At 46.7% G+C, this 16,563-nt stretch overlaps 1 protein-coding gene across 1 annotated transcript; it reads right to left on the minus strand.

The window, feature by feature from the left end:
- Positions 1 to 10,288: 10,288 nt before the first annotated feature.
- Positions 10,289 to 13,468, minus strand: GPR27 (G protein-coupled receptor 27). The gene has a single exon (XM_086697603.1). It carries the CDS (start codon positions 12,784 to 12,786, stop codon positions 11,656 to 11,658), a length of 1,131 nt encoding a protein of 376 aa, XP_086553729.1. The 5' UTR covers positions 12,787 to 13,468; the 3' UTR covers positions 10,289 to 11,655.
- Between the last annotated feature and the right edge of the window lie 3,095 nt (positions 13,469 to 16,563).

The following is a 16,563-nucleotide window of genomic DNA, read 5'->3' on the forward strand; positions in this document are numbered from 1 at the left end:
CCTTACAAACCCTCTCATCTAACTGAAGGCCTTTTTTCTTCCCCGCATTTCAGTGTTGTTCTAGTGTTGGAGCTCTGTAAAGTCAGTCCAGTGATAGATCACTCATGTAAGCCAATTTTCTTCTTCATTGGTTTCAGTATCAGAAACCTCATCCCATTCAGAATTTTCTAACTTCATTCTTTTAGAGGATTAAAGTTGGGGACCATTTTAATTTTAAAAACAGGACAGTTTTGGTATTCAGTGAGGATCACTGCCTAAAATTCACTGGCAACCTTTTACGATCATTCTCTTTTAACATGTTGCCCTGTATTTCCAGTAATATCCCCAGAATTAATATTTCTTTGGTTCTTAGACATCTTCCCCCTGATTTGTTAATGGTCAGTACACCCTACGGTACTAAAGAGAACTGTTTCTCTTCTAGTATCTTTGACAACATAATCCTTAAGTAAATTTATTACCCTCTACTCTGACTCCCCCAAAAGTCAGGGCACTTTTCAGAGCACACATCTCCCAAGAGTCGAGATGCCATTAGTACACTGTTCTTGAAGGACCACTCCTCCCCCCCCCCCCCATTATCTATCACCCTGATTCTGGTTCAGTTTGTCTGGGGTGAGGCCTGGGTGTTGGGATTTTTTTTTTTTTTTTTTGGAAGCTACTTATTTGATTCTAAGGTGCACCCGTGGTTGAGAGCCACTGAGAAAGAACAAAGGAATATGCTTTATAGAACTGTTGCTTCCCCACGAAACCCCTTTATGAGACACCTTTGTAGTTAGAGGAGAAGTGGAGGGAGTAGCTAATGTCTGCCTTTTCTTGCCACCCTCAAAAGTCCCTGGGATCCTCAAGCATAAATGAATCTCTGTTTTGGGATGGTTTTTTTTTTTTTTCTTCTCCCACCATGACTTCCAGAGGGACCTTCACAGAAGGGTCCCGCTTGAGAATTTTAGTGGGTTACATAGCTCATTTGAGGAGTCTATTCAAAGCACCTCTGAATTACATTAGGGAAGCAGGCCTGGGTGCAGCCTGGCTGGTGCTGGCTCTCCTGCTGGCCCTGAGGAGGCTGTGCAGCCGGCTCCCTTGGTTTGTTGACCTTGGTCGTCCTCCAGGCACACCCTCCCAGGTGACAGCTTCCGAACTGCCCCCTCTCCTAGCCCCATGTTCCTGTGTATCTCCAGATTTCATTCTATGTTACTGGAGCTATAAATCCTCAAAATGCTTTAGAAAGTCCAATATTGCAGCAAATTGTAACTGAGTAACTCACATTAGTAAGCATTTTAATAAAACGTACATACGCCACAAGAGATTGAAAGGCAAGAAAGTAGAAAATCATGGGGCAAATGCCCGGGGAAGCCTGTGTCATGTACGTACACAGTGTGTACTATTGTGTCCACGCGGATTTTCATCATCATGAAGGCCTGGAACACGCACTCATGAGCTGTGCCACAGCCAGGCAAAACCGGGCCTGCGCCCTGCAGGGGCAGCTGGGGGGTATTTCCAGGCATTCGCTCATTTTCATCCAGGATTTCTCAACACTGACGCTACTGACTTCCTGGGCCAGGCCAGTTTTTGTTGTGAGGCACGGTCCCGTATTCTGTAGGCTGTTTAACAGCACCCCTGTCTCCTGCCCACTAGATGCCAGTAGTTCCCCTAAGCCGTCACACCCCAAAATGTCTCTAGGCATTACCAAATGAGTAGGTAGGGGTAAATTGTCCCCCTACGAAACCCACTGGTGTCGTCTGAAGATACTTTGTGTCTGCTCATATCAATTTTGTTTCAGTATCAGACAAAATTTGAAACAACAGTATTAAAAAATTAAACCCCCAAATGGGGGCTCTACCAAATAGGTATTCTAAAAACTAAAAAACACAAATAGAAAACTACCATTTATATTCAAAGGAATGGAAAGGTAAATACTTGATACATTTTAATAGCCAACCAAAGAAATATCAGTTGTGGGGTGCCTGGGTGGCTCAGTTGGTTAAAATTCTGACTCTCAGTTTTGGCTCAGGTCATGATCCCAGGGTTGAGATTTTCTCCTTTCTCCCTCCGCCCCTCTCCCCCGGGGGGTTCACACGTGCTCTCTTTTTCTCTTTCTCTAAAGTAAAAAATATGTATATATTAGAAGTATCAATTGTATGTCAGCTGTATAGTTTACTGTTTCAAGGGGGAAATTTTTTAATAAGCCATTCATTAAAGCTTAAGGCCACAGGCTCAGATAACCTCAAAAGTAGATGAAAGATTTCACATCTTTGGAGTAGACTTCTGAGCAAATTTCCACATTGTTCAAATCCAGATTTCACCATCTTGATTAAAATGTGATATAATTTATGAAAAATGTTTTTGTCGCAGAAATTCAAAAGCTTTACAAGAAAAAGTTGAAGAAAATTGTGTTTTTTTTTTTTTTTAATTAAATGATATTTGAATAGCTATTGAGAAGCTTCACAAATTGAGTTTTCTGAGTGCGACTGAGTACGGACCTGTTCCCATTAGGCAGGACTGAGGCTGGGCTTCAGTGTGTGTGGTTCAGCCAAGCAAAACAAAAACCTTTCATTATGGAAATATTTAAACATGAAAGTAATAAAAATTGTATAAGACAGCCTCATGTATTCATCATCCAGTATCTTCTCAGCAGTCCCCATCTCAAAGCCAGCCCTACCTGACTGCTTCTCACCCCAGGACCTCTGCCTCTCCTGTGTGGCCTTGAAGCAAATCAGTCTTGTCCCCGATAGAAAGGGCCTCTTAGGGGAAAGGCAACCACAGTCTTGTGTGTTACTGATGATAATCAGTCCTTTTTCTTTTAAGGGCAGCTCTCTGCTTGAACCTTGCTAGGGTCCTTTCACTGATCAGCCTATGCTACTACCCATTTACTCTTGAGATACATTTTTCATATCCCAAGCTGGAGTTCAAAATGGAGGAGAAAAATCTCTCAGGCCTGGCATAAGAACATACGAAAGAATATTTTCTCCTGTATAACATTTTAAAAGAAAATAATTGCTGCTCAAAGTAAGAGACTCACAGAATATGCCAACTATGGTGTTGTGATTGGGTTCTGGGGAGTTGAATGTCATCTGCAGCCAATAGTCCTTTGGATAGCAAATGTTAGTATTCTCTATTAATTTCCCTGGGTTTGTTGAGAAGGATTTGGGAAAATCCTTGAAGACATGACTGGTAAACTCCATCTGTCTTCCCTAATTCATTCCTTTATTCTCACGTTCTCTTCTCCCCTCCTTCCTTCCTTGCTTGCTTCCTTCCTTCGTTCCTCTCTTCTGCCTCCTTCCCCTTCCCCCAAAAGTTTTAGCTAGGCACATGGCCACTCATCTAGCCATCTAGAGACTTCATTTACCAGTATCCTTTGGCTAGGTGTGGCCATATGACTGAAATCTTAGCAGTGGAATGTGAGCACCAGTGCTCTGCCCCACTTGCTTCAAAGGACATCACGCTCCACTTCCTCCCCAACAGGGAGATTCAGTAATGAACCTGGCTACTTTGAGCCCCGAGGGTAGGAGGCACTTGGGGAAGATAATGGAGCTGACCCACTAGCCAGTCGCTGGATCACCTCCTGAAGCAGGCCTCCAGAACCCCAGAGAAACAATTGAGCCACTCTTATTTTGGGTCTCTATCCAACACTTCCACCTCTCCCCTAATCAATCCTAATGGAGTCATTCTTTCCCAAAGTGCATCATTTCGTTACACTTCAGACTTCATTCTGTGCCCTTGAAAAACATAGCGTCCGTGTTCTCATTTAGCGGCTGTCCTGCAGAGAGTGGGATCAGCCCCCCACCCAAAACTGATGGGCATTTGGGGACTGGTGACGACACACCCCCCCAAAGGATGTGACAAGCTTTATGACTCCTGGGATTTGCTGGCAAGGGTGGAGCAGGCGCACGTCAGTCCAGGGGGCACTAGGCAGGCAGTTTGGTTGTTTGTAGACTTCATTGTGATCAGGAGGCAGGGCCAACCTGAGAATTCCTGCCTGCTGGGGCTGGGTAGCTCGGCTGTAGGGCAAAAAGAAAAGGGGAGTGTGAGGCTTGAGAGCAGTCAGTGTTCAGACATCCATACTGGGGCTTTCCTCTTTATCACAGCCCTGAAATAGTATCTTCATGAGAACCTGATAATCAAATGGAAGAATAATCATCAAACCAGTAATGGCTGAACTCACATGTATTTTGGTCATGAGAATATTAATTTTCCAAACCTAAGAAAATGCATAAATCCATTTCTCTGTGCCACTCCTCTTAATTCAAATATGTCATCTATCCCTGGACTAAGAAATTTTGGAGACCGGGAATGTCCCTGAGGCCCTTTATGACTGTAAATTTTCTTAGGATGTTTAAGTGAATTTTAATCTCACCAAGAAGCGCAAGATAAAGGGAAGAGAAAAAAAGACTTTAAGTGACAAACTTTCAGTGAACAAAGCTGTTTTTTCAAGTAGCAAAAAGTAAAGTAATATGCCATTAGCAGAAGACTAATTATGCCTTTGTATAACTGTGTTCCTTTCAATAGAGGCAGGTTATTAAATATATATCTAAAGGTGTTTAATTCTAATACCTTTCTAAAACTTATAAGGAAACTTAGAAATTAAAAGGAAATCTTTTGTCAGACCACATGTCACCATACTCATAAAGGATTAGAACAATTATGCAAATCAAATTCTAGAAATAGCTCTGGGTATCCCATAATTCCTCAAGATAGATATGCAAATTACACTGCTCGTGACTGGGTTGAAAGAATTACACAATGTACAGTTACACTCTTTATGTCGCTATCCTTGATGAGAACCTGCGACAGGGGTTCCTCCCTGTCTCGTCTCCTTCTTCCTCTTCTACTAAGCACATTGCCATGCAAATTGGTCAGTGCTCAGGAAACACATTGGGGAAAATATATGGAGGAATAAGCGGGGAGAAAATAAAATGTGAAGTGACGAAGACATGGAAAAGTTTCATCTCCACATGCATTTTACATTTCATGATCTCTGGAGAATATTCTAATACGGCATGTATTAAGTCAGCATCGAAACTTTAATAATTTTCCAAAGCCTTTTGGAATTACAGCACGTCTGTAGTTCAGGAAAATGAAACCATTTATTGCCCTGACCAGGTTCCAACACAGGGCCTAACCAAAAAACCATGTGCTCCTCTCACATATCACATCCTGGCATATCCTAGAAAGCTCCGTAGATTGGCACATTCAGGTAGTAGAAATCAATCGGGGAAAGTTTTACATCTGTACTTAGCCAACAGTTTATATGTTCTCCACCTAGAGTAGACTGGTCACTTAAATCTTTATTTGTAAATGGAGAAATTATTCCTCCTAGAAGCCAAGTAATATTAGCTTTAATGTACCTGTCTCCTTGATGTTACAGAGAAATAAGAGAATTGTATTTATGCCTTGACATTGCAGCTTAAAATGGTTTTGCATGTTTTCACCGTGTAATTTGAAGTGACTTCAAGACTTGAGGCTTTCAGATAACAAATTTCAAGCTGTCCGTTTCTCTTAAATGACTGCATGCAGGACACAGGATGCGCTAAATACCTACTAAGGCTTTCCCCCTGCTTTTTCCTTGACCAAAAGCACAAAATACCTTTTTCTGTAGTGAAAGCCTGCTACTCTTTCTCCTTTTGGCAGGGAAGTGGAGTGGTCTTCTTGAGGACTACCTGTTTCATTTCTGTTAAGTTCTGACTTGCCTAATTAATAATGGCTTTGCGGGCTCTCCTTGAAGCAAGATTTTATATAACAAATTTCCTCCATTAAAATGACCACGTTCCTTACTGGTGCTTGGATACTTGGAGAGAATTGGAACAGAAAATGTTGAGCAGAGAATTACATGGTTTCATTTCACTTAGAGGACTTTATTTTTTTAAATGGACACCAGGGTGAGGAGAATGTGGGAGTCAGAAGGTAAGAAGAACCCAAGAGGAGGGGGAAGAGGAAAACTGGACAATTTTGTTCCAGTCTTCTGGTTTTTCCTCCTTTCCTCACTTGGGTAACCAGAGACCCCAGACAATTGATTATGATGTCTGATCTCCTCATTATCCCCAAGCGCCTTATCTAGGGTCTGCTTTGGACATATATTATGTTCTGACTTGATTTGTGGCTCGAGGCACATTTGCTAGGTGTCTCCAATTAGCTTGCTAACTCATTAGCATACGGGGACCTTCCATATCCCTGTCTCCTCCTGCCCTGCCCAACACACAGAAACTGGCTGCTTATTAGCTTACAATACGAATTGATTACTGTCCATGGGTTTATTCAAGTGGTTTTCCATTTTCCTGTAACTAGATTTATGATGTCAAAATCTTAAACATACACTGGTCAAAACTAGCCTGGTAATAGGTAGTCTTTTTCATCTTCTAGGTTTATTTCATTCTAAGAAATCAGGTCAAAGTTCCTATTTTTCCAAAGGCAGGTTAATTCAACAGTCAACAGCAGGCTGAATGACCTGATACTTGGAAAGAGTGAGTGAATTAAATAAGTCTAATTTTTTTTTTAACTTTTTAAATACAGTTCTAGGATATCAAGTATTCCTGTCAAAGGAGTGAAGGGAATCGAATATTTTAAGTACTGTTGCCGGTAATTGTTGCTTCAAAAAGCATCATTATTAGTGCCTGAAGCAATAGTAGTTTCTATTTCAAGACTAGGAGTCTATAGGTATGAGGTTGCTTATGGGTTTTTTTTAATTTTTATTTATTTTGAGAGAGAGAGAGAGTTTAAGTAGGGGAGGGGCAGAGAGAGAGAGACAAAATCCCAAGCAGGCTCCGAGCTGTCAACACAGAGCCCAATGTGGGGCTCAGTCCCACAAATTGTGCAGTTGTGACCTGAGCAGAAACCAAGAGTCAGACATTTAACCTGCTGGGCCACGCAGGCATCCCATGAGGTTGCTTGTTTGGTTAAGCAGCTCACCTCTGTTAAAATAGATGCCTTTCTGGTCTGTTACCTTCACTGTGTTGACAGTATCTCTTCTCATGGTTGCAAGATGGCTGCTGTGGCTCCCAATGCCAAATCCTCACCAAAAACACCCCCAAAGGAAGGAAGTGGTAGGGCTGGGAGAAGACAAGAGAGCTCTATTCTTGGGCTGGGTTGAACCCCCAGGGTCTTGTCTAAGTTGAGGAAAAGGCATAAAGAACCCCTTTGACTCAGACTAAGTTTGCTTTAACTTCTGTTCACTCCAGAAGCAGCTAAAAAGCAATGCAAAGTATATTATTGATTTTGGTCTAGAATGTGAGTGGGTGGAGACAGTTTCCCATTACCTCCTTTGCCCCTCATGGAGAGGGTCCTGAAGCTCAGCGGCCTTGGCAGGTGACACAGAATGACACATCTGCCAGGTGAATGGAGAACAGTATTTTACATCCACTGCACTTTCTAACCCCAGATACCTCAGCACACAGACAATTCAGAATGCCAGTAAGACCATAAACTTGCTACTCAACCCACCATGGCCCTCGGATCTAAAGAGTAGGTTTGGAGACTGGACGTTTTGCAGGGTTTGCCCTAGAACCGTCTTCCCCCCTCCTCTCCCCCGTGGCAGCTAGTTCACTCCTAATGTCTAGGAATTCACACCTTACATCTGAACGCTTAGTAGCAGTTGCATTGGGGAATGGGCATGAGGACTTTAGACACAAGGAACAATACATGCAAAGGCTTGACCCATTGCAATCTGTTCAGGGTATGGCGGTTGTGGAATGGCTGGAGGGCAGGGCCTGGGAAAGGAAAGGACAGAGGTGAGAGCTAAGGGAGCTGAGAGCCACGGGCATACACGAGGATTCATACAGGTAAACACAGTGCACCAGGAGAGCCCGGAGGAGGGTGGCTGGGCCAAGAAAGGCTTGCAAAGTCTTGGATCTGGGTCCAGCACGAACCCAATGTTCGCCAGGACCCAGAGGTATGGGTATACAGGTGAGTTCCACCTGTTCTTAAATACTGCAAATATTGCCTCTGCTCTGGAGGGATTGGTGAGAGATTCCCAGACAGAGAAGGGGACATAGGCTTTCCAAGGAGAGCGTATACAAAGGTCATCATCAAAGGGAGGATGTCTTTGCATTCCATCCTGCAGGCCTTAGAAAGATGGTAAAGGTTAGACTGGATCCCACCCCCCCCACCCCCCACCCCCATCCCTCTGCAAAAGGAAACCCTAGCTCAGCCCTAGGACCCAGGACCTGTTATCCTTTAGTGGGCAGGGCACTTGAGAAGGTAGGGGGTGGTGGTGAGATCCAAGACTTGGCAAAAGTAATTGTGCCACGTTTTGCATCTTTCAAAAAGAGAAAGGAAAAAAGGAAAGGGAGAGAGAGAAGAGTGGAGAGAGGGAATAGAGAAGAGGGACAAAGAAAGAAGGAAAAGTAAAAAAAAAAAAAAGTCAAGAAAGAAAAGCAAAGTGGAAACAAATATGGCAAAAAATGACAAGATTTGTCAAGGCTGGATACTAAATAGATTATTGTCGTTGTTTATTGGCTTGTTATATGCTTCCCCACTTGAGATATTTCTTTTTTTAAAAAAGGAACAGTTAGGTGGAAATGTAAATAGATACCCTTTTTCTGCAAAGCTTATAGGCATAGGATATCAAAACACTTAAAAATGCATAGTTTTGAACCAACAGTTCCATGCCAGGACATTCAGATGAAGATTTATGTACATGAAATCTATTTTCCATTGCCTCAAGTGCAGTGATTACCTGTTTATCTCACGGGAGAGTGGGAGGGGTGGAGACGTGCTAAATAAACTTCCCAAATAAACAAATGTGCTATTTTAATAGAAGTCTTCCCCAAAGACTTTGTGCCTGTCCGGCAATTGATGAGTATTCTGAAACGCAACTAAACTTTTTCTTGATGACGTTTTATTAATTAGCAATCAAAGTACATGTTAATAGATTCATTGATCCAAAAAGCTGTTGAGGTGTGAGGGGCTTTTTGCATCTCTACACCATTCCCCTAGACAGCTCGTTTCTCTGCCTCTCTTTGTTCTTCTGTTTCTTTTACAGTTGACTGTCATTTCTCATTACTCTTCACCTGAACTCTCATTAGAAATCATCCACCTAATCAGAATGAAGCACAACAAAACAGAACCACATAATCGAATGTGTAGACATGCCATCTGAAGCGAATCTCTGTCTGAGGGGCACCGGGGTGGCTCAGTCACTTAAGCGTCCCACGCATGATTTTGGCTCAGGTAATGATCGCACGGTTCGTGGGTTCGATCCCCGGGTTGGGCTCTGCACTGACAGCATGGAGCCTGTGTGGAATGCTCTCTTTCCCTGTCTCTCTCTGCCCCGCCCTGACTCGTGTTTGCTCACTCACTCTCTCAAAACAAATACATTTTTTAAGAAATAAAATAATAAAGTAAATCTTTGAACAAAGGCCTGTTGGTATATCTCCAGCCAACCGGTGTGCTTCTTAAAGATGTTCTTTCTTGGATCCAACCTCAACCCCTCCTAATAATCTCTGGACCATGCAAGCACTTCAGGTAATTCTTATGTATATTAAAATTTGAGAGTCACGGGTTTATGGATTTCCCTGTTAAAAAACAACCACGAACTCAAATCCATATATAGAGAGCAGTCTGAACGGGTTGTCTCAACAGTCAGGTTGCTGCCTAAGGCTGAAGATGTTCAGGGGTCAAATGGTTTGAGTCGTGCTCCATGCCAGGTGCTAAAATAGTCTACAAATCACATGCGCTTAGTGACTTCTGTTGTTTTGAACTTGGATCCCTGGGAGGCGGAGGAGGGTTAAATGAAGAGCCTGGGCCTGTCTGTCTTTGGGTTAGCTGGGATTTCTGGCAAGTGGCTGTCGGATAATTAACATCTACCTGGTCTCACGACCTGGGGAGGAAGAAGGTAATTGTTACTTGTATTTTCCAACTATGAGACCATCTTCAGACTGTCTTCTGCGGACAAAAAAGAATACTGCTGACCGTTTATCAGAGATAAATTGGCCACACCCTCATTATGACTTATCCCTCTTGCACTGAATACTTAATAGTTCATATTATACAATATGAACTACAATAAATTTCAACATATTTACTGTGCTCATATTTATTGTTTTTATCAAAATGATCGCTTTGCTCACACTCGTCTTCCGTATGTTTATTAAAAAAAGTTTTAAAGCAATACATACTACTGCGTTCCTTTAAAGAAAAGATGTGCATCTTTTTATCTTGTATCTTAGCTAGACTCCAAATGCCTTAGATATTCTGATGGTCAACTCAAGAGCCATTCACTCACAGGATAATGGAACGAATACCGTATTTAGAAGTGTATCAGTACCAGTCACAGTCTCAAACAACAGCAACAAGAAACCACTCCAGAATGAAAATACTGGTATATTTGTATAATGCAAAGAGAAATACAGATATAAATCCTCAAAACGGAAGGTACATTAATAAAAATGTAGCATTATAAGCAAAAAATATTATACAGTACTTGCAGAATTTAGTCTTTCCGTTTAAGATTACAGTGTGTCTACCAAATATTTAAAAGTATGGTTGTCATTATTAATTTAAAATATCCATCAGATGAACAGCACAGCTTAACCTAGCAAACATTTTAAGGAAATGCTTTGTCTTGTAGAAGTAGAGTTATCATTATATTCCATTCATTGATACCATGAACAAAAAGAGAACAGTTTTCAAAGTGGAAACTAGTTTCATAAGACAGAATAAAACTGGGCGTCTCAAAGCACAAGCTGTTTCCATAAACGTATTTTCATTTTTATTGGCAAAAAATACCTAAGCAATTCCGACTTAGTTCTGACTCTGCTTCCCAGAGCCTTCCCAATCCGTGAACCACAATCAGTACAAAAACATGCAATACTGGTTTTTTTTTTTTTTCTCCACACCATCACTGACCAAAACACTTTTACTCTTTTTAAAAGTTACAATTTTACAGAAATGTTTCCACTCAAGATTGGTATAATACAGAGAGCAGTTGTTGCCGCTGACGTGTATTTTTCTAGTAGTAAAAAGTAAGGTAGGAAACAAATCTTGTCACTTGTCACTGCTGAAAAAACACTGCCTCGCTACTTCACGCTCCCATTTCTGCTCTTCAAATTCATTACCGATACTGAACAAAGTTTCCAAAGCTTTCAAAGAACCAGAGCAGCACAACTGACCCCACGGCCGGCAACTCAAGGGGGAACTGACGACAATTTCCCCTCCCCCCTTTCTCCTGCTTCCCACAGAAGACCCTCAAGAAATCAAACTTGTGAAGTCCCCTAGGTTCCTCTACTTCACTGCGAAATGTAATGCCACTTGAGGTTGTCAAAAATAGCTTCTGTAGAAAACTGGCCAAGGTCTTTAGGAAACGTTGCATGAAGAAAATTAGTGTAGGCTTTATTTAAAAAAAAAAAAAAAAAAAAAAAAAAGGAACACATGGAATAAAAGACGTCAGTACCAGTACAAAGACTCCAAGGCCTATTGTTCAGGATGAAAATATACTTAGTAGGACAAATGCACGGAGCTGGAGGTGGGGCTGGAACATCGAAACCCATCCCTCCCTTCCCCCCCCCCACAAAAAAAAAAGTAGTCTGTACAATCCAAGTGCTTAACCACTTTGAGAGTCATTTTGAAGGCAGCTTAGAAAATTAATAAGGGGGCATAAGAGAGAGAAACGACGTCACTGTCCGAGCCAAAGGGAAAGGCCGGGTGGGGCGTACGAGGCGGGAGAGCCCCTCACAAGCCGATGCCTTTCAAATCGCAGGGGAGGGTGGCCTGGGTGGTCTGGGGGCTCTGGCAGCAGGGGAACTGGGCCCTGAAGCAGTCCCTCAGCTCCCTGTTGAAGAGGAAGCACACGACAGGGTTGATGCCGGCCTGGGCGAAGGTGAGCCACACGGAGGCCGTCAGGTAAGCCTGGGGGACGGCGCCGGGCCGCACCAAGACCCGCAGGTAACTGGCCACGACGTAGGGCCCCCAGAGGAGCAGGAAGAGCAGCGTGACGGCGTAGAACATCTTGCACAGCCTCTTCTCCGTCTTGAACTCCTCGAGCACGAGGAGGCGGCGCGCGCCGCGGCCGGGCCCCGCCGGCCGGATGCCCACGAGCGCGGGCGGCGTGGGCCCGCGGCCGAAGCCCGCCGTCCAGTTGGCGGCCGCCTGGCCGGTGGCGCCGGGGCCGTGGAAGGTCCAGTCGTGGCTGACGGCGGGCACGAGGCGCGCGGGCCGCATCTTGCGGCGGTCGTGGATGAAGAAGAGCAGGCGGAGGTAGACGAGGTGCGTGGCGCCCACGACCACGGCCAGCAGCAGCAGGAAGCCGAGCGCGCCCGGGGCGCCGTCGGGCCGCTGCTCCAGGGCGCACGGCGCGTCCTCGTCGTCGCCGCCGCCGCCGTCCAGCACCGGCGGGAAGGCCGCGGCCAGCGCCAGCGCCCAGGCGGCGCACACCAGCATGGCGGCGCACGGCCAGCCGGCCAGGCGCTCGGCGTAGAAGCGGTGGTGCGCGATGGCCAGGTAGCGGGTGACGCCCACGCCGAGCAGCAGGAAGGCGGCGTGGAAGCAGAAGAGCGCGGCCAGGAAGGCGAGCAGCTTGCAGCCCAGCGCGCCCGGCGGCGCCCCCGCCGCGGCCGCCGCACGCCGCGCCGCCAGCATGACGGCCGGGAGGCAGGCGAGCGCGCGCAGCCCGTCGGCCAGGCACAGGTCGAGCAGCAGGTAGTACGGGGCGCGGTGCAGGCTGCGCTCCCGCACGATGAGCAGCGCGAACAGCACGTTGCCCGCCAGGCTCACGCACAGCAGCAGGCTCAGCGTGGCCAGCTTGAGGCCCAGGGCGGCCGCCTCGCCGCCGCCGCCGCCGCCCGGCTCGCTAGCGTTCGCCATCGCGGCCTCCCCAGGCCGTGCGCTCCGCTCCGGGGCCGCTCCCGGCCTCGCCGCTCCCCAGGCCCGCCCGGCCCGGGCTCCGCCGCCGCGCGGGCCCCGGGGCGAGCTCCCCGGCCGGCGGGGCTCAGCCCGCGGCCGGCTGGCCCCTCCCGGGCTCTCCGAGCCGCCGCCGCGCCGCCGCCATCTCAGGAATGATGCGCGCAGGAGGCGACGGCCACTCCCTGCACCTTGGGCGCCGCGGGCTTCACTGCGGACAGGGCCGTGCCGCCGCCCGCAGCCCCCCGCATCCTCCTCCTTCTCCTCCTCCGCCGCCGCCGCGCCTCTTGGCTCTGCCCCCCGCCGGGCCCGTCGCCGCCGCCGCTGCTGCTGCCGCCGCCGCCGCCGCCGCCGCCGCCGCCGCGGAGCCCCCTCCCCTCCGCCGGAGCGCGCAGCGTGGCCGCCGCCGCCAGCCCCGCCGAGGCAGCCCGCGCCGCCCGGGCCGGGCTGGGCTGGGGGGCGCCGCCGCGGGCAGCCGCGGGGCCGGGAGGCGGCCGGGAGGGAGGCAGGGCCCAGGACGCAAGGTGGCGACAAGTCGCGTTTGGCCCCAGGTAACGGGGGTCCGGCGGCGGCGTCTGGCGCCCGCGCTGGGGTCACGGTGGCCGTGCGCAGGGGGGAGGTGGCTAGGGATGGCAGGGTCGGGAGGCCTGGGGGGAGGGGGGGGCGGGCAGGAATCTGTGGGTAGAGCCTTCTGCCCACTAGCTAATGATTAACAGTAGTGATCGTCACCGTCGTAATCATGTAGCCGCCGACGTTCAGGTGAGCACCGATGTGGGTGGCAGTGTTCTGGGCAGCTTTTCAAGCGTTATCAACCTGACGTTCACAGTGACTGCAAAGTTGCTTCTTTTCTTAACCTCACTTAGTACCTGAGGGAGCAGAAGCATAGGGCTCAAGGGAGTTGCGAGCCAGTAAGTGGCGGATTCGAGTATCTCTAGGTCTAATTTCCAGGGCTGGACTCCCCGCGACTCTGCAGCGAGACCTGCTCTCGGCCTAACCCGTGGTCCCAGTGAAGACATATGTGAGGGAAAAGAAATTCAGCGTTTTCTCTTAAGTGACCTGGAAGGTGCACCCCATAGCCCCCAGGGAGTCTGTTTTCTGGGTGAGCCTGAAAGGGCAGCCGATCTTCCGATCCTGAAATTCTCTCAAGGCTTTGCTCGCGCCGTCCCCCAGCCTGGTCCAGCAGGCTGCCCCCCACCCCACCCCACTCTTTGGGGCCATCCTTCTGACCAGGCCACCTTACTCTGTATCACTGCCTGATCATTTATTTTATTTTATTTTATTTTTATCTAGCGCTTATCATTTATCATTGCATAGTTTTATTCGTGTTTTAAAATTCTATCCTTCCAGCCAGTCTCTAAGCTCCATGAAGGCAAGGGACCATGTCTGTTTTTTGTACTAGTCTATCCCAAATGCCTAGCGTAGTACAGCCAGAATTGAGAAATCTGTTGTTTCTCAGGTACACTCACTTTTCTTTTCTTTTATGCAGAACATTATTTATTGCCCATCTACTATGGACATGGCAGGCACTTTGATGGACATTTCCAGGAAGACATAAGATCATAGAAAGCCTTGAGTGTCAGGCTAAGGAGTCAAACATTTCATCTGTAAGCAGTGAGGTGCCCTGAAGTTTTCCGAGGAGAGTGACATTGTTAGAACTGTGCTTCAGGAAGATTCTTTTGGCAGTAGTGCTTAATTAAGAGGAAGGACAGAATAGACCCTGAAAGTCTAGTCCGGAGCCTCAGACTTTAATGTACACAGATATCCCTGGGATGCTGTTAAAATGCAGATTATGACTCAGTAGGTCTGGGATGGAACCAAAGATGCTGCGTGTCCAACACGTTGCTAGGTGACGCTGTGTTCCTGGTCCACACACCACACTGAGTAGAAAGGACCTCAAGGACAGCTTGGACCTTTTGTGAAAATCTAAGTGATGGCCAAAGACTTAGGACCCCTAAGTGGCCAGGAGCAAGTAGGCAACTGACCAGGAAGTCTGCAAATATCTGTTGACAGCAGAGAAAAATAGATTTTGGAGGATATTTTTTGGTTAGGAAGTGTGTTTTGATAAGGGTAGCTTAAATATGGACATGAGTTTCTGAACAAGAAGTCCAGAAGTCAATGGTTGCTGGCGTTCGATTATTGGCTCAAGGACTGAATTTCTGAAAGTCTTTTAGTCCTTCACGTATGATCGGTAAGGTGCTGACTCTCCAGCCATTGCTTCTGCATTCCAGGCTGGAAAAAAAAAAAAAAAAAAAGGGAAAGGGCAGTTGGAAAGTGTTCCTGCCATCCAAGTAGGCCCTGTCTGAAGAGCATTTCAGAAGTCCTTTGTTACAGCAAACACCACACAGTGTTGGCTGCCTACCGCTAGCAGGAAGGGAGTTTGGGAAATTGGTTTTGTTGTTGTTGTTTTGGGTGTGTGTTTTTAAACGTCGATTGATTGATTGATTGATTGAGAGCAGGCAGGCATGCAGGAGCCAGGGAGGGGCAGAGAGAGAGAGAGAGAGAGAGAGAGAGAGAGAGAGAGAGAGATAGAATACCAAGCAGATTTCCTGCTTGGAAACCAGATTTCCTGCTTAGCGAAGAGTCCAGTCTCACACCTGTGAGATTGTGACCTGAGTGGCGATCAATCTGAGGCTTAACCAACTGAGCCGTCCGGGCGCCCCTGTTGTTTTGTTTTTAAAGCCAGGCACATAGCCATAGAGAATGAGATCCTGTCTTGATGTGGACCTTAGTACTTGGGGTGCTTCTGCCCTGAGGAAGGGGTGCCTTTCTTAGAACTCACACGAAGACGTCATATCTAGTTCCTTTATGGTGGTATTATGGCGACCTCTGTTTACTGAGTTGTTACTATGTGCCATGCACTGTGTTGAATACCTGACATGTGTTACTGCATTTAATCATTATGGGGACCATATGTAGCAGATACTGTGACAGGCTTCATTTTGCAGATGAGGCAGACAGGTTAATTTGTTCAGGCTTTCCCTACACGGACATGTGAGGGCTGGGATTGGGGTTAGAGCCTGAACTCACAACTTTGTATATGTTGCCTCTTTATCGTAACTGCAAAGAAAGTTATTGAGTTTCTAGAAAGAAAAACAATCAAGAACAACTGATGTTCACGTTCACAGAATTATGGCACCTTCAGGGAGGGAAGGAATTTTCAAAACCACCTAATCTAATACTTTTAAATTTTTTTTTCAACGTTTATTTATTTTTGGGACAGAGAGAGACAGAGCATGAACGGGGGAGGGGCAGAGAGAGAGGGAGACACAGAATTGGAAACAGGCTCCAGGCTCTGAGCCATCAGCCCAGAGCCTGACGCGGGGCTCGAACTCACGGACCGCGAGATCGTGACCTGGCTGAAGTCGGACGCCCAACCGACTGCGCCACCCAGGCGCCCCTCTAATACTTTTATTTGATACAGAAAGTCTCATTAATGCCTGCGTGGAAAGGAGAATCCAGATCTTTTCATTCCTAGGTCAACACCGTTCCCACTTAGTTGAAATAATAACCTTATTTGCCCTAATGTACACACGACATTGGATAAGTCACTTCACCTCATGGAATCTCACATGTTCCCATTTACAAAATGTGACGGTGGACCAACTGAATTCTGAGGGTCTTCAGTGATGAAATCCAGTTTGTATATGAGAAAATGAAAGTTAAATGGTCCTATAACCCCAAATGGGGAGAGTTTTTTCCAGAAAAGGACACAAAGGAAGAGATATTCGTCTTTTATCATTT

Source organism: Puma concolor, chromosome A2, assembly GCF_028749965.1.
Source record: "Puma concolor isolate L17-30 chromosome A2, mPumCon1.1.hap2, whole genome shotgun sequence".
Taxonomy (NCBI): domain Eukaryota; kingdom Metazoa; phylum Chordata; class Mammalia; order Carnivora; family Felidae; genus Puma; species Puma concolor.

Coding starts and splice junctions, on each gene's coding strand:
- GPR27 (XM_086697603.1), bottom strand. CDS start 12,786: ATGGCGAACGCTAGCGAGCCGGGCGGCGGCGGCGGCGGCGAGGCGGCC.